General features: G+C 57.1%; 1 protein-coding gene across 5 annotated transcripts in view; it reads left to right on the top strand.

The window, feature by feature from the left end:
* LOC116938389 (uncharacterized) overlaps positions 1 to 10,505 on the top strand; it is a 49,215-nt gene extending 38,710 nt beyond the window's left edge. For all 5 annotated transcript variants that reach the window (XM_076056037.1, XM_076056038.1, XM_076056036.1 and 2 more), the window contains 3 exons: positions 367 to 456; positions 6,842 to 7,159; positions 7,616 to 10,505. In XM_076056037.1, coding sequence (XP_075912152.1) covers positions 367 to 456; positions 6,842 to 7,159; positions 7,616 to 9,564 — 2,357 coding nt within the window. In that variant the 3' untranslated portion in view covers positions 9,565 to 10,505. The remainder of the gene's footprint in view (positions 1 to 366; positions 457 to 6,841; positions 7,160 to 7,615) is intronic.
* The last annotated feature ends 7,503 nt before the right edge of the window (positions 10,506 to 18,008 follow it).

The following is an 18,008-nucleotide window of genomic DNA, read 5'->3' as shown; positions in this document are numbered from 1 at the left end:
TGGTGTGAATAAATAAATAAGCAATCCCGATTCTGGTTCTCTCGCCAGAGAGTGGGGAGTGGTGTTGGTGGTTGACTGGGTGTGCGGTGGTGGATTGCTTGGTGATTGTGGCGGTGGACTGTGCGGTTGGTTGACTGCGTGATGGTTGACTTTGCGGGTGGTTGACTGTGTGGGTGGGTGATTGCGTGGTTGATTTTGTAGTGGTTGACTGTGTGGTGGTTGATTTTGTGGGTGGTTGACTGTGTGGGTGGTTGACTGTGTGGTGGACTGTGTGGGTGGTTGACCGTGTGGTGGACTGTGCGGTTGGTTGACTGCGTGATGGTTGACTGTGTGGGTGGTGGACTGTGTGGGTGGTTGACTGTGCAGGTTGGCAGTGGAATCCGCTGGACCGGCCTTCGTTTGCCGAGACTCACCGCGCCTTCGACACCATGTTCCATGACTCCAGCATCTCTGACGGTGACCGCACGTACACACACGTACACACACGTACAGACACGTACACACACGTACACACACGTACACGCACACACACATACACACACATACACACACGTGCACACAAGTACACACACGTGCACACAAGTACACACACGTACATGCACACACACGTACACACGTACACACACGTACACACACGTACACACACGCACGCACACACACACACGTACACACACGTACACACACGTACACACACGTACACACACGCACGCACACACACACACGTACACACACGTACACACACGCACGCATGCACGCACACACACACACGTACACACACGTACACACACGTACACACACGCACACACACGCACACACACGCACACACACATACACACACGTGCACAGAAGTACACACACGTACACGCACACACACACACGCACACACACACACACACGTACACACGTACAGACACACACACGCACGCGCACACACACACGTACACACGCACACACACACGCACGCACACACGTACACACGCACACACACGCGCACGCACACACGCACGCACACACACACGTACACACGCGCACACACGCGCACACACACGTACACACGCACACACACATACACACAAACGTGCAAACACGTACACATGTATACACACACGTACAACAACAACCGCCATTCGCCACTAAGTGGCGGTGACGTCACCACGACGCTTGTGCCAGGCTATGTGCACGTTGAAGCCACGTGAAGTGTCGAACGCCCGCCGGCAGGAGGTCACGGGGCAGAGCCAGGTTCCACGGGTCGACTGACTGAGATGACTGGCTGATGCACCACCTGTGCCCCCTACTGTGCCAACTTGCTGTGCTTTAGCCACCCGGTGCTCCGGTCGTTGTTCTGAGCGTCGCTCCTCCGCCCTCCGTTGTTGCTGGCAGGCGACTGCCTCCAACTGCCCAATAGCGTCCTTCACGAGCCTCCTCCACAGAGGCCGATCTTGACACCGCTGGTACCAGTCATCGGCAAGTCCACTCAGCTCCACGTCCTCCTGTACCACATCACTCCATCTCTTCTCTAGCCGGTGCCGCACCCGTTTAGCCCCCTCTATCCGGCCGAACAAAAGCTGTTTAGGCATGCGGTGGCTGGGCATGCGGGCTACATGACCCAGCCAATGCAGCCTTGCCTGCCGGAGGAGCTCACAGATGGGACCTTGCCCAGATCTTTCAAAGATTTGTGAGCTCCTCACACAATCCAGCCTGGTTAAACCCAGGATGGATCGTAGGCAGGCCAGCCTAAATGTTTCTAACCGGCGAAGATGTTCCATGAGGGAGGTCAACGTTTTGCAAGCGTAGAAAAGGGATCGGCATTACTGTGGCCGAGAAGACCGGAAGCTTCGTATGGAGTGACAGACCAGCTAGCTTCTACACAGCGTTACGCAGACGATAAAAACATGCCGCTCGACTGATTCGGAGTGAGACCTCTGCTGTCAAACCGGAGCCGGTCATGAGCCCACTGCCCAGGTATGGGAAACTCTCCACTATCTCCACAATTGCCCCATCACCAATTGGGAGTAATGGAGGTGGAGTGTCTAACGGTACAAAATACCCAGGCAGGTGCTTAGTTTTGGTGGGGCTGATGGTTAGGCCCCACCTCTTAGTGGCAAGCTCCAGGTTCAGCAGGAGCACCTCCAACTCCTCCTCTTTGTGAACAGCAATCACCAGACCATCAGCATACATAACATGGTTGACCAATAGGGAGCTATCCCTTGACCACACCCGGGCATCAATCAGCCTCCCATTGTATCTGTGCAAGATGGAAATTCCTCCGGTACAGCCATCAAAGGCTTCATGGTCGAAATAGCCAGAGGATATCCCTGTCGCACCCCAAGGTGAACAGGGGATGGCTTCGATTCCCGGCCACGTAATTTTACCCGGGCCTGCTCACCATCATGAAGGTCCTTAATGATTGTGAGCAGAGAGTCAGAGACTCCGAAAGCACGAAGAGGCCGAGCCTGCTAATGGGATCATCGCCCTTGACCAGGTCAATAAAGCAAAGATGTAGGTCCTGTTGGAATTCCCTACACCTCTGCTGTAGCAGACGAACATAAAATATGGCATCTGTGCAGGACCAACCTTTCCTGAAACCACATTGTGGTTCCGCAAGCCTCTCCTCAAAGAGTATGGATCCCTGCAGTCACGAAAACTTGGTAAGGGCCATGTTGAATAATCCTTGCCAGGACTTTTCCCGGCACACTGAGGAGGGAGATGCCCCTGTAGTTGTTACAGTCTGTGCGAGTAGAGGACCAGCCACCCCCTCATGGTGGCAGGAGCTAGAGCCGGTCCACCGGACCTCCTGAATACTGCAGAGATCCAGGCAGTACCGGTCCAGCTCCAGACAGAGGAGTGGCAGCCTCTCATCCGTAGTGAGCGTTCGAACATTCCACGTGGCCATCCGTAGTGGCTTTTTATTGTTTCTGGAGGAGCCCCGAGGGTAAAGATTCAATCTCCTGGCTCCACCAAATGGGGTTTGGCCAGGAGACGTCATAGACGCCTGTACCCCCCGGGGCCTCCGGCACGAGCTTAGTTAGATTTTTAACACGTGGCTTAGTGGTACTTGGATTGAAGGTGGAGGGGTTAACCAGCCCCCGCACCCGTCCAGAGCCCCTCATTGGCTGCCATGGTAACTACAAGAGCCATGAGGGGAAAAGCCGAATGGAGTTGGATTTTCCCCCTCTTGGCAATGCTCGCATCCACCACAGCGTTACCAACCGGCACCACACATACACACACAGCCACACACAACAACAACAACCGCCATTCGCCACTAAGTGGGGGTGACGTCACCACGACGCTTGTGCCAGGCCATGTGCACCTTGAGGCCACGTGAAGTGTCGAACGCCCGCTGGCAGGAGGTCACGGGGCAGACCCAGCCATGGGTCGACTGACTGAGATGACTGAGATGACTGGCTGATGCACCACCTGTGCCCCCTACTGTGCCAACCTGCTGTGCTTTAGCCACCCGGCGCTCTGCTCGTTGTGAGCGTCGCTCCTCCACCCTCAGTTGTTGTTGGAGGGCGACTGCCTCCAACTGCCCAGTAGCATCCTTCATGAGCCTCCTCCAAAGAGGCCGATCTTGACACCGCTGGTACCAGTCATCGGCAAGTCCACTCGCTCCACGTCCTCCTGTACCACATCACTCCATCTCTTCTCTAGCCCGTGCCGCGCCCGTTTAACCACCTCGATCCGGCCGAACAAAAGCTGTTTCGGCATGCGGTGGCTGGGCATGCGGGCTACATGACCCAGCCAACGCAGCCTTGCCTGCCGGAGGAGCTCACCGATGGAACCTTGCCCAGATCTTTCAAGGGATTTGTGAGCTCCTCACACAATCCAGCCTGGTTAAACCCAAGATGGATCGTAGGGAGGCTAGCCTAAATGTTTCTAACTGGTGAAGATGTTCCATTAGGGGGGTCCACGTTTCGCAAGCGTAGAGAAGGGAGGGAATGACCGTGGCCGAGAAGACCTGAAGCTTAGTGCGGAGTGACAGACCAGGTAGCTTCCACACAGCGTTACGCAACCGATGAAAAGATATTGCCGCTCGACTGATTCGGAGTGAGACCTCTGCTGTTAAACTGGAACTGGTCATAAGCACACTGCCCAGGTATGGGAAACTCTCCACTCTCTCCACAACTGCCCCATCACCGATTGGGAGTTGTGGGGGTAGAGTGTCCGATGGTACAAAATACCCAGGCAGGTGCTTAGTTTTGGTGGGGCTGATGGTAAGGCCCCATCTCTTAGTGGCACGCTCCAGTCTCAGCAGCAGCGTCTTCAACTCCTCCTCTGAATGAGCAGCTATTACCAAATCATCGGCATACATAACGTGGTTGAGCCATCCCTTGACCGCACCCGGGCATCGATCAGCCTCCCATTATATCTGTACCATATGGAGATTCCCCCGGTACAGCTATTGAAGGCTTCACGAACTGCGTGGTCAAAATAGATGTTAAAAATGTGGGAGCCAGAGGACATCCCTGTCGCACCCCAAGGTGTACAGGGAATGGCTCTCACTCCCGGCCACGTAGTTTTACCCGGGCCCACTCACCATCATGAAGGTCCTTAATGATCGTGAGCAGAGGGTCAGGGACTCCGAAAGCACGAAGAACAACGCAGAGGCCAGGCCTACTGATGGTATCATAGGCCTTGACCAAGTCAATAAAGCAGAGATGTAGGTCTTGCTGGAATTCCCTACACCTCTGCTGTAGCAGACGAACAGAAAATATGGCATCTGTGCAGGACCGCCCTTTCCTGAAACCGCATTGGGGCTCCGCAAGCCTCTCCTCAGCGTGCCTGGCAAGGCAATGTTGAATAATCCTTGCCAGGACCTTTCCCGACACACTGAGGAGTGAGATGCCCCTGTAGTTGTTACAGTCTGTGCGGTCCCCCTTCTTAAAGAGGGGGACCACTAGGGCATCCTTCCAATCCTGCGGAACCCGTCCAGTGGTCCAGACTGTTGTTATGATGTCCTATAGGGCAGTCTGTGCACAAACGCCACCCTCCCTCAGCATTTCGCTTGGGAGATCATCTCTGCCCCGGTGCCTTTCCTGGTCTCAGACTCCGGATCGCCTTCAGTACTTCCTCAACAGATGGCACCTCAGCCAGCCACTCACAGGGGGTGACTTCTTCCAATATTTGAGGCACCGCAGCCTCAGCAGGGTCATCCCCACTTTGTGCCACGATGTTTTCCTGGCTAAGGGAGTTTCCCTCCCCCAGGACCTCACAGAAATGCTCAGCAAATCTGCAAACCTGTTCCTGGGGGTCAGAGATTGGATCACCGTTTTTTCCCCTAATTATGGTAATAGGTGTGGCACTGCAGGTTACTTTTTTGATGGAGTTAACCAGAGATTTGTAATCGCGGGCCACTGAGGCAGACGCCATCTCCTCAGCAACCCGCGACCACCACCCATCCTTGCAGCGCCTCATGGCTCTCCAAACCTCCGAGCGAAGGCTGAAGTAAGCCTCCTCATTCTCTGACTTGGGATTCTGTAGCCGATGACAGTGGGCCTGTCGCTTTTTCTCAACTATACTGAACACCTCCTCTGTCAGCCAGGGTCTCTGGGGAGGTCTGGACCGCGTACCCAAAGCAGCCAATGCAGCTGCATGAGTGACAGTCCTGAACCTCGCCCATTTACTCTCGACATCAGGAGGAGTGGGAGACAATGCCAACCCCAGTCGCAAACGATGATGAAATTCTCGCTTGCAACTTTCATCAGATAACTGAGACCAGGCCACTTTAGGTTGGAATGGGGTCCTGGGTGTACACCCACCACCGGAGTGGAAGAATGGCAAGCGCATCTTACAGATGACTAGTCGATGGTCAGAGGGCAGATCAGCTCCACGGTAGGTCCTGGTGTCAAGGACATGGGCTCGCATCTGCTGGTCCGTCACTATGTAGTCCAGCAGATGTTCTTGCTTGGACCCGGCATGCATCCATGATGTTGTGTGGATGCGCCAATGCCAGAACAGCGTGTTGGTAATTACAAGCCCATGGGCTGCACAAAAATCTAGCAGCCTCCTACCGTTGTTATTGAGCTGATCTGGCCGATGCCCTCCAATCACTCCAGACCAGGTGCCAGCATCATGACCAACTCGGGCATTGAAGTCACCCAACAAGATGACTCTATCCCAAGGGGCCACTTTAGCCAGCACCTGTGACAGGAGGTCATGGAAGGCATCTGACTCATCGGCTTTGCCTGCATCCCTCCATGGATGTTCGTCTTCGGTGGGGGCGTAACTAACCACGACCACCACTCCTCGCCTCCGGTTGATGGGAAGGCGAGCCCAAAGTAGCCTGGTACTTACAGCTTCCCACACCTCACCGCCACGCTCCCACGCCCTCTTCATTCTTTTGTTCAAAAGAGCCACACCCTGTTGTTTGGCAGTCTGCTGCCCCGAGTAGAGGACTGTCCACCCCTCATGGTGGCAGGAGCCAGAACCGGTCCACCGGACCTCCTGAATGCCACAGAGATCCAGGCGGTACCGGTCCAGCTCCCGACAGAGGAGTGGCAGCCTCTCCTCCGCAGTGAGCGTTCGAACATTCCACGTGGCCACACGAAGTGGCTTTTCGTTGTTTCTGGAGGAGCCCCGAGGGTAGAGATTCAATCTCCTGGCTCCGCCAATTGGGGTTTGGCCAGGAGACGTCATAGACGCCTGTCCCCCCGGGGCCTCCGGCACAAGCTTATTAGTTATATATTTAAATCGTAGTTTCGTGGTCATTTTTTGAAGGTGGAGGGGTCACCAGCCCCTCGCACCCGTCCCCAGCTACACACACAGCTACACACACACTCGTTCTAGCGTGGATCACCGAGAACCCCCTCACCTTCCACCCCTCCCCCCCCCCCCCCAGAGGTGGAGCGAGAGCTGGAGAAGAAGGCCGTGGCTCCGTCTCCGCTCTCGGTTGGCGGCGGCGGCAGCGGCGCCGTCATCACGGCCAACGCCGCCGGGGGACCCGCGGCGCCGGGTGCCGGCGCTGGCGTCCGGGCGCCGGAGCTGCCCCCCAAGACCCCCAAAAGCAAGGAGGGGTCCGAGGGGGCCCCCGGCGCGGAGGGGCGAGAGTGGGCGGGAGGCTGCGACGGGGCCGCGACGGCGCCCGGGGGCCAGCAGCAGCAGCAGCAGCACGGCAGCGCAAACACCCTGCCCCGCACGGCGCACAGCCACGATTCTGGTACCCTCACTCACATCACTCACATCACTCACATCACGTCCTCCCTCCCCTCCCTCCCTCCCTCCCCGCCCATCCAACCCCCTCCCCTCCCTCCCTCCCTCCCCTCCCTCCCTCCCCGATCCCCACCTCCCTTTCCCTCCCTCCCCGCCCATCCAACCCCCTCCCCTCCCTCCCTCCCTCCCCTCCCCTCCCTCTCCCATCCCCGATCCCCACCTCCCTTTCCCTCCCTCCCATCCCCCTTCCCCTCCCTCCCATCCCCCTTCCCCTCCCTCCCTCCTGTCCCCCTTCTCCCTCCCTCCTATGGTGGTAACGATGACAACACTGGTGGGACTGGTTGTTAGCCGTGCTCGTGGTGGTGGTGGCGGCGGCGACGGTGGCGGCAATGTCGACGACGGTGGCGGTGCTGCTGATGACGGTGCCGGTGCTGCCGCCGCGTGTGTCCGCGCCGGCGCCCAGACCCGCAGGCCGAGCTGGACGAGCGCCAGCCCCAGGGCTTCTTCCGTGAGCGCAAGCCGGGCTCCCTCTTCAGCTCGCTCATGTGGAAGAAGAAGAAGCAGGCGGCGTCCGCGGCGGCGACCGCGGCGCCGGTATCGCCGGCGACCGCGCCGGCGCCGGCGCCGCCGGCCGCGCCGGCCGCCGGGACGACGCCGGCGACAACGGCGGCGGCGGCGGCGGCGGTGGCGGCACCGCCGCCTCCCAAGCGGAGCAGCTCGTTCCGGGAGGCCGAGCCGCGGCGTCGGAGGGTCCCCGGCTCTCCGGGGGGCGGCAGCGTCGCCGCCGCCGCCGCCGGTGCAAACGGCGGCGCCCACCACCACCAGCAGCAGCAGCAGCAGCAGGGAGCGACGGCGAACGGGACGGGCGGCGCCGCGGCGCTGGCCAACGGCGGGCTGGCGGCGCTCGCCGGGTTCCTGCGGCGCTCCGACAAGCCGGAGCGCGCCGGGGACAGGACGGCCGGCGGCGCCACCGCCGCCGGCAGCGACGAGGAGGGGGGGGCGACCTCCCAACGCGGCGCCGGCCAGCGTCCCGCCGTGCCGGCCGGCTCGGCGGGGGACGCCCAGCGCAGGGGCGGCGACGGCGCCGGGGCGCCGCCCTCCGCCGCCTCCGCCGGCGGGAAGCGCTCGGCGCTGCCCCCGTGCCTGCCGACGCGCAGGCGCGGGGACGACTGCGGCGGCGGCGGCGGCGGCGGCGGCGGCGTCGCCGGCTGCGTCAATGGCCGGGCCACCCCGCCGCCCAGGGCTTCCGCGGCGGCGCCGGCGAGCGTCGCTCGGACGTTCCAGAGGTCGGCGGGCATGGGGGACGCCGACGGCCCCGGGGTGACGCCGCGGCCCCGGCAGAGGGTGGCGCAGCGCGCCGCCACGCTGGCGTCCAGCGTGCGGGAGCGAGCGGCCGCCGTCAGCAGGGCGTCCGGGAGGGCGGCGCCGGCCGGCGCCGCCGCGACGTCGCCGCCGCCGCCGGCGGCCGCCGGCACGGAGACCGCCGCCTCCGCCGCCTCCGCCGCCGCGACCTCCGGTGCCTCCGCCGCGAGCGCCGTCGCCACCGCCGGCGCCGCCGCCCCCCTGGCTACGGGCTCTCTGAGCCAGCGGCGGGGGGAGCTGGCGAACAGGCACGGCTCGCCGGGCCCGGCCGCTCTGGCAACGCCGGGCGGCGGGAAGGAGAAGGGGGCCGGCGGGGGCCTCGGCGCGGCCGCGCAACTCCGCTCGGCGCGGCCGGGCGCGGCAACGGCGCCAGCCGACGGGCGGCCTTCGGAGAGCGCCGGCGGCGGCAGCGGCGGCAGGGCCAGGCCGGCCGCCAACGGGGACGGCGGCCGCAAGGGGGCAGCCGCCGGCGGCGGCGGCGGCGGCGTCGGCGTCGGCGTCTCGGCGCCGCCGAGGGGCGGGGCCAAGGGGACGGCGTCCAACCCCGGGCCGGAGCGCGGAGCCGTCGGCGCCCAGCAGCACCACCTGCTGGGCCCCCACGCATCGGCGCGCTCCTCCCTGCGCAAGACGGCGGGGCCGGCGCGGCCCAGCGGGCAGAGCGTGACGCGCGACACGGTGCTGGAGCGAGCCGAGGCCCTGCGGGTCGCCGTCAACGGCGGCGCCGGCGGCTCCTCGGCCTCCCCCCTCCCCGCGGCGACGGCGGCGGCGGCGGCGCCGGCGCCGGCGGCGCCGGCGGCCGTCGTGTCCCACGTGGCGGTGCTGGAGGCCGGGCAGCAGCTGCTGGCGTCGTGCCAGGCGTACGTGAGCGCCATCAAGCAGATGCGCGCCAAGTTCGCGCTGCGCGAAGCCGTGGACAAGCTGGAGCTGGCGCTGCGCGAGATGCGCGTCTCCCCGGGCTCGGCGTCGGCGCTGGGGCCCGGCGCGGCCGCCAGCTCCGCCGGCGCCCTCCTCGCCAGCGCCGACGACATTGCGCTCATCGTGACGAGGTAGCGACGGCGCCGGCGGTGGAAGAGGGATGACGACGACGACGAGGAGGACGAGGAGGAGGAGGAGGAGGAAGAAGAAGAGACTCCGCGTGGCTCCGAGACACTGCCGGCTCCGTCCCAGCCTACGGCCCCGCCGGGAGAGACTGACCGCGGCGGCGCCGGTCAAGTGGCAGATCGGAGGGGGCCTCGGCACAAGCGGGGGGGGGGGAGGGGGGGGCAAGAGGGGCATGATGCCCCCCCTCACCCCCGCACCTTCATCCATGAGGACTTGCACACAGCGGCCTTTATCAAGCAAGCAATAGATGCTAAGAGTTTTGTTATCGACGAAGATGCTGTACGTTTATTTCCTTTTTTTTTAGACACGGTGACGGGGGGCCACTCTCACTTGGGGCGGTGGGGGTTACACAGTGGGGGGGGGGGGTGCAGGGGAGAGGGGTCACCCCCCCCCCCCAGGGAGGGGGGGGGGAGGGGGTGGCGGTCCGGGTCACGCGGCTCAAGTGTGGACGGTCGGGAAGACGCTTGCCCCCCCCCCCTCACCCCCCATCGCGCCCCCCCCCCCGCGACCTCCAACCCCGACTCCTCCCCCTTCCCACGCTCCCCCCCTATCTGTGTCCACCCCCCCTCCCCTTATCCCTCCCCGCCCCCCAGTGTTGCCCACGCTAGCCCAGTGTCCCAGCTGCGCGCCACCCACGCTCCCGTGTAGCGCACATCCCTCCTTGTCACCCCCCACTCACCCCCACTCACCCCCCACTCACCCCCACTCCACCTCCCACTCACCCCCCACTCACCCCCCACTCACCCCCACTCCACCCCCCACTCACCCCCCACTCACCCCCACGCGCACTCCCCGGCGTGCGTGCGTGCGTTTGTATACCGCCCACGTGGGCACCTTGCCGGTTTTTAATACTGTACCACTTGGTTGCTGTACCACGTGGGCTGCTCTCTCTCAGACTCTCGCCTCCGCTGTGTCTCACCGCGTGTCTCACCGCGTGTCTCACCGCGTGTCTCACCGCGTGTCTCACCGCCTGTGTCGTGTGTCGTGTGTGTGTGACTGCGTGCCTGAGAGGGGGGAGCGGTGGTGTCGTAGCGGGTAGCGCTACGCCGCGCTACGAACCCGGCGGCCCGAGTTCGATTCCCGCTCACGGCCACCAACACCGGTCAGTTGATCCGGTCCCGGGCCTCCCCTAGGTCGACTCGGCCTCAAGTGGGTACCGGGTGCGTTGTGTAAACATCGCCACTGGGGGAGACAAAGGCGGCCGGGCGTGGTGCTGGCCACCCCACCCCCTCGTGTGCCGTTCCGGCCTTCATAGGTGCTCGCTTAACAGCACTTGCCCCTACGGTCTGTGAACACTATAGGGGGTGGGGGGAGGTCTTTGTATGTGTGTGTCAGCGTCTCGCCGTGCGTGCGTGCGCGTGTGTCGCGTGGGGTGGAGCGGGGAGCGGCAACGAATGTGAACAGCGAGGTACCTCGCCCGCCGCTCCTCTCGTCGTCATGGGGCAGTAGCGAAACCTGCCGTCGCCACGGCCAACGGCACTCATCACCCTCGCGGCGGTGGCGGCGGAGGCGGTGGCGGAGGCGGTGGCGGAGGCAGTGGCGGCGGTGGCGGCGGAGGCAGTGGCGGAGGCGGTGGCTTTCCTGGCTGGCCGTCGAGCGAAAGACGGACGGGGGTCACCGTGCGGCGTTTTCGGGCTGCTGCTGCTGCTTCCGCGGCCGTCTGGAACGCTCTTCAGCATACACTACTATACACTACACTAAAGACACGACTATACATTACACTATACACTACTGTGCACAACACTACTATACATAACACCACACATTACACTGCCGTACATGACACTATACACTACACTAAACACATTATTATACGCGAAAAATACACCACGCTATACACTACTATACCATAGACTATACACTACATGACTATACACTACTACAATACTCCATGACTTGACACTACGCGATACACTACACTACTATACACTACTGTACCATAGACTATACACTACATGACTATACACTACTACAATACTTAACACTCCACGACTTGGCACTACGCGATACACTACACTACTATACACTACTGTACCATAGACTATACACTACATGACTATACACTACTACAATACTCCATGACTTGACACTACGCGATACACTACACTACTATACACTACTATACCATAGACTATACACTACATGACTATACACTACTACAATAATCCACGACTTAACACTACGCGATACACTACACTACTATACACTACTATACCATAGACTATACACTACATGACTATACACTACTACAATACTCCACGACTTGACACTACGCGATACACTACACTACTATACACTACTATACCATAGACTATACACTACATGACTATACACTACTACAATACTCCATGACTTGACACTACGCGATACACTACACTACTATACACTACTGTCCCATAGACTATACACTACATGACTATACACTACTACAATACTTAACACTCCACGACTTGGCACTACGCGATACACTACACTACTATACACTACTGTACCATAGACTATACACTACATGACTATACACTACTACAATACTCCATGACTTGACACTACGCGATACACTACACTACTATACACTACTATACCATAGACTATACACTACATGACTATACACTACTACAATAATCCACGACTTAACACTACGCGATACACTACACTACTATACACTACTATACCATAGACTATACACTACATGACTATACACTACTACAATACTCCACGACTTGACACTACGCGATACACTACACTACTATACACTACTCTACCATAGACTATACACTACATAACTATACACTACTACAATACTCCACGACTTGACACTACGCGATACACTACACTACTATACACTACCATACCATAGACTATACACTACATGACTATACACTACTACATACTCAACACTCCACGACTTGACACAACGCGATACACTACACTACTATACACTACTATACCATAGACTATACACTACATGACTATACACTACTACAATACTCCACGACTTGACACTACGCGATACACTACACTACTATACACTACTATACCATAGACTATACACTACATGACTATACACTACTACAATGATCCACGACTTAACACTACGCGATACACTACACTACTATACACTACTATACCATAGACTATACACTACATGACTATACACTACTACAATACTCAACACTCCATGACGTGACACTACGCGATACACTACACTACTATACACCACTATACCATAGACTATACACTACATGACTATACACTACTACAATAATCGACGACTTAACACTACGCGATACACTACACTACTATACACTACGGCACTATACTCAATTGAGAACTAATTTCTTTAGAATGGCTTGTTGTGTGTTAGTGTGTTGCCCCCCCCCCCCCCCCGCACGTATGGTGTGAAAGAAGTTCAACACACACACACACACACACCACGTTTTCCCCACTCGCAACGAACTACAACATCAGAGACGATTATCTAAACCGGTCCCGGGACTCCGCCTAAGTCGATTCAGCCTCAAATGAGTAACCCTGGTGCGGTGCGTACCAAACATCAACACTGGGGAGACAAAGGTGGCCGGGCATGGTGCTGGCCACCCACCGGCTCACGTGCCACAGTGCTGGCCTTCATAGGTGCTCGCTAACAGCACTTACCCCAACATTCTGTTAAGGCTGTTAGCCTTTGGATCAGTGTCGGTCTTCGGGATCAGTGTTGGTCTACGGGGTCAGTGTCAGTCTACTGCTCCAGTGTCGGTCTACGGGGTCAGTGTCAGTCTACGGGGTCAGTGTCAGTCTACGGGGTCAGTGACAGTCTACTGCTCCAGTGTCAGCCTACGGGGTCAGTGTTGGTCTATGGGGTCAGTGTTGGTCTATGGGGTCAGTGTCGGCCTACGGGGTCAGTGTCGGTCTATGGGGTCAGTGTCGGTCTACGGGGTGAGTGTCGGTCTACGGGGTCAGTGTCGGTCTACGGGGTCAGTGTCGGTCTACGGGGTCAGTGTCGGTCTACGGGGTGAGTGTCGGTCTATGGGGTCAGTCTCAGTCTACGGGGTCAGTGTCAGTCTACTGCTCCAGTGTCGGCCTACGGGGTCAGTGTTGGTCTATGGGGTCAGTCTCGGTCTACGGGGTCAGTGTCAGTCTACGGGGTCAGTGTCAGTCTACAGGGTCAGTGTTAGTCTACGGGGTCAGTGTCAGTCTACGGGGTCAGTGTTGGTCTACGGGGTCAGTGTCGGTCTACGGGGTCAGTGTCGGTCTACGGGGTCAGTGTCGGTCTATGGGGTCAGTGTTGGTCTACGGGGTCAGTGTCAGTCTACGGGGTCAGTGTCAGTCTACGGGGTCAGTGTTGGTCTACGGGGTCAGTATCAGTCTACAGGCCCAGTGTCCGCCCTCCCCCCTCACCGTCCACCCACCCCAATCCGAGAGCAGCTGGAACCTTTACCTGGGTGGAAACTTATTTACCTCTGCAAGGGTGCCGCACTCTCCAGCCATTGCTGCTATAGTACCCTTGTTCATTATTTTTTTTGTTAATACGTCTTAACGAAATATATAAATTCCGTTAAGATTAAATAAGGCAACGTGTCTCTTAGCCGCCCTGCCAGGGTTCCTAGCGCGCAGCCGTCTAGAGTCTAGACATGGGCAAAGTACGGCCCGTTGGGCTTTTTAATCCGGCCCGCCGAACTTGTCCAAATATTATTATTAAATTGAATTTTACCTTTCTCCTGTAATGCCCCCATTTCCCCATTAGATGGCGCACTTTGACCGGGAGTGGCCCGGCCCCTCTGTCAAATTTTAGAACCCATTGTGGCCCGCGAGGCGAAAAATTTGGCCACCCCTGGCTCTAGACTGACTATAACACTGGACCCAGAGACCAACACTGGCCCCCCCTAGACTAACTGTCTCTCACTACCATCATATCTCTCTTTGGATCCCTCACCATCTCACGATATCTCTCGCCATCTCACGAAATCTCTTAACTGTGCTCCGAGTCTAAATGTGGAGGGGGAAAAAACCCGGAGGACCCGGAGAAAAATCCACGTGACCACGGGCAGAGAGAGACGCAAACTCCACATATAGAGCAGCAGGACATCGTCAGGGTCGGGATCGAATCCACGACCTCCTGCATACCATGCGAAAGTAGTTGACATCTCGCAACCGTCATCCATCAACTCGCCAATTCACTCACCCAACCACTCCACCCAGTCTGGTGGAACCATCAACTCACCGATTCACTCGCCCACCCACTCACCCTTCCCACGCCACCACTGGTGGAACCATCGACTCGCTCGCCGATTCACACACTTCTAGATTTGAAGCTTTCGTGACTGCAAGGATCCCTACTCTTTGGTTCTATTTGGTAAAGTCACGTAGGTAAAAATAAAAAAAATAAAAAAATTACGACGTTTCGGCCACAACACAAGTGGCCTTCATCAGGTGAAGGGACCCGGACTGTCCAGAGGACAGCGTTGGAGTGAAGACAGCCAAGCCCAGGTCGCGTCCTTTAAGCTGTGTGGGAGGAAGCAAAGGACACGACCTGGGCTTGGCTGTCTTCACTCCAACGCTGTCCTCTGGACAGTCCAGTCCCTTCACCTGATGAAGGCCACTTGTGTTGTGGCCGAAACGTCGTGATTTTTTGTTATTTTATTTTTACCTACGTGACTTTACCGAATAGAACCAAAGAGTATGGATTCACACACTGCTCGCCCATTCACTCACCCATCGCCTGCCTGCATCATCAGAACATCGCCGCCGGGACCGATGCGGCATCGCGTCCCCTTCACGAATGGGGAATTCAAGAAAACGGTAGAAGTGTGCGATAGTGGCCATGCAACACGCACTGTGTACCACATCGTGATACGCGTACTAATTTTATAGACGCACAGAGTCAGAGACGCGTAAGACATTATATATAAGGGGGTGTTTTTTATGTTTTCATTTGACCAGGCAGGGCCCCCAACTGCACTGCGTCGCTCTTTTTTCAGAAGCGAGCTGGCCATCACAAATGATGGCTCAACGAAGGCCGGCTTATCGTCATCGTGACGTTGACATTAATAATAGCCCAATCGAAACGCAGGTTTCTACAGACCCCTCGACGCACAGAGACCCATGCTCACCAAGGCTGCTCGAGACCCATACTAAGAGACACGTACACAACCACACTCGGAGACCCACAAACCCGCAGAGACTCATACTCATAGAGACCTACACAGATCCTTACAGGACTCCTAAGAGACCCACAGACACCCATAGAAACACATTCCATAGAGACCCATACTCAAGAGAGACCCATACTCAGAGAGCCACAAAGACCCATAGAGACTCGCAGAGAACCACAGAGACCCACAGACTCATCGAGACCCACAGACACCCATAGAAACACATTCCATAGAGACCCATACTCAGAGACCCATACTCAGAGACCCACAAAGACCCATAGAGACTCGCAGAGAACCACAGAGACCCACGGACTCATCGAGACCCATACTAAATCTAAACTTAAATTTTTATTAGGTAAGGTGGGCGTTGCTGGCGCTCACGTGACGCGGTTACGCGCCCGTGACGTCACAAGTCACGCGCTTCGGCTGACGTCACCTCGGGGGGGGGGCGGGTGGAGCTGGTGGAAGGAGCAGTGATCACGTGCCCGGCACGAGCTCGCGCGTTTGATTGGGCAACGGTCTCGCCCCTCACGTGGTTGAGGAGTTGGCGACCAATCAGGAAGCGCAACTGGCGAAGAGCCTCGCCAACTCTTGGATAACCGGAGGCGCCATCTTGGGTAGGAGTGTAGCCCCTCCCTCCCCGCTATTAAATGTCCACGTGATGCTGATAATCCACTTGGTTGAGCTGCTAGCATTTGTGATGGCCAGGTCAGGGCAAGGCCGTAACCATGGAGTCAACATTGGGGGGGAACCAAATCTTTCAGGGGGTCTGGGTGTCTCCCCCCCCCCCCCCCGAAAAAAAAATCAAAATTTGAAAACGAATTTCCGGCCTAAAATATAAAAAAATATTCACTAACACATGCGATGGACTTTTTATTTATTTTTTTACAATAATGTCTAACAGTGTTATTGTATTACATTGCTCTGTTCTTTCTTTTCTTGTTTCATTGTATGAAATGGAAGAGATTAGGGATTAATAAAGTACAACCATAACCACAATCATATAAACAGAAATCTATTTTATAGCGATATATTGGGGGGGGGGGGCATTTTGAGCATATTTGAATATCGGGGGAGATGTGTGCCCCCCAATATTTATTATAATTACAGCCTTGGGTCAGGGCTTCCTAAAAAGATATCCACAGCAGCTAAGAGGGACCTTAACCTGATAAAAAAAAGTAAAATATAGTTTAGTTTTAGTATGGGTCTCTTTGGGTTTCTGTGAGTATGAGTCTTCAGAAACACGCGTTTAGAGTTTTTGGCTGCTATGAATGTTCACGTGATGATGATGATAAGCCAGTTCGTTGAGCTGCTATAAGGGGGGATCGCTTCTAAAATAAGAGCGACACAGCAGCTCAATGTGACCTTAACCTGGTGAAATAAAAAAAAATATCGTTTAGTTTAGAACAAGGACGTAATTATAATATATATTGGGGGGGGGGGTGGGACACACATCCCCACATCCCCCCCAATATTCAAATATGCTCAAGATGTCCCCCCCCCCCTCAATATATTGCTATAAAATAGATTTCTGTTTTAGGTTATACTGTGTAGTAACCTCCTGGTTACACCAGCAGCGCACGGGATTATTGTGTCCGTCCGTCGTGCATCCAAAAATGGGAGGGGTGGGGCTGAGTGGGGAGGGGCTGGGTGGGGAGGGGTGGGTGGGGAGGGTGGGGAGGGGCTGGTCACCCCGTGGTGCCCTTATAAAACTCAACGTTTAACCTACTCACGCCGGCTTGTGCCCGCCCTCACAGTCGGGCATATTGTGCGGAATACACCACGTGGTGGTGCCGCCGTTGTAGACCCTGGCCATTGACCGAGCAACCCAACGTTCCTACCAGCTCCTCCCTCCGCAGGAGAATGAGTTTTTGCCGTGCATGTCGAGCTTGTTGCAGGCTGCTACCCCCCCCACCCTCTCTATCATTGGCTCCTCCTCCCTCCCCCCCCTCACTCATCTACACAGCCTCTTGTTATCAGCAGATCTTTTGCCTACTTCAGCAATTTGTTTGCTGCTGTGATTGTCCCGCCTGATGACGGACGCTTGTGTTGCGTCCGAGACGTCGTGATTTAATTTATTTTATACTTTCTACCCACGTGACTTCACCGAAAGAAGCAAAAGAGATCGTTGCAGTCACGAAAACTCCAAATCTTGTTCATATGGTTGTGGTTATGGTTGTACTTTATTAAGCCCTAATCTCTGCCATTAAATACAATGAAACAAGAAAAATAAAAAAGAAAAAA

Source organism: Petromyzon marinus, chromosome 74 (assembly GCF_048934315.1).
Source record: "Petromyzon marinus isolate PM22_M1 ecotype Great Lakes invasive population chromosome 74, UKy_Petmar_22M1.pri1.0, whole genome shotgun sequence".
Classification (NCBI taxonomy): Eukaryota; Metazoa; Chordata; class Hyperoartia; order Petromyzontiformes; family Petromyzontidae; genus Petromyzon; species Petromyzon marinus.
The sequence above is the reverse complement of the archived record's forward strand: the minus strand, read 5'-3'. Positions and strand labels throughout refer to the sequence as shown.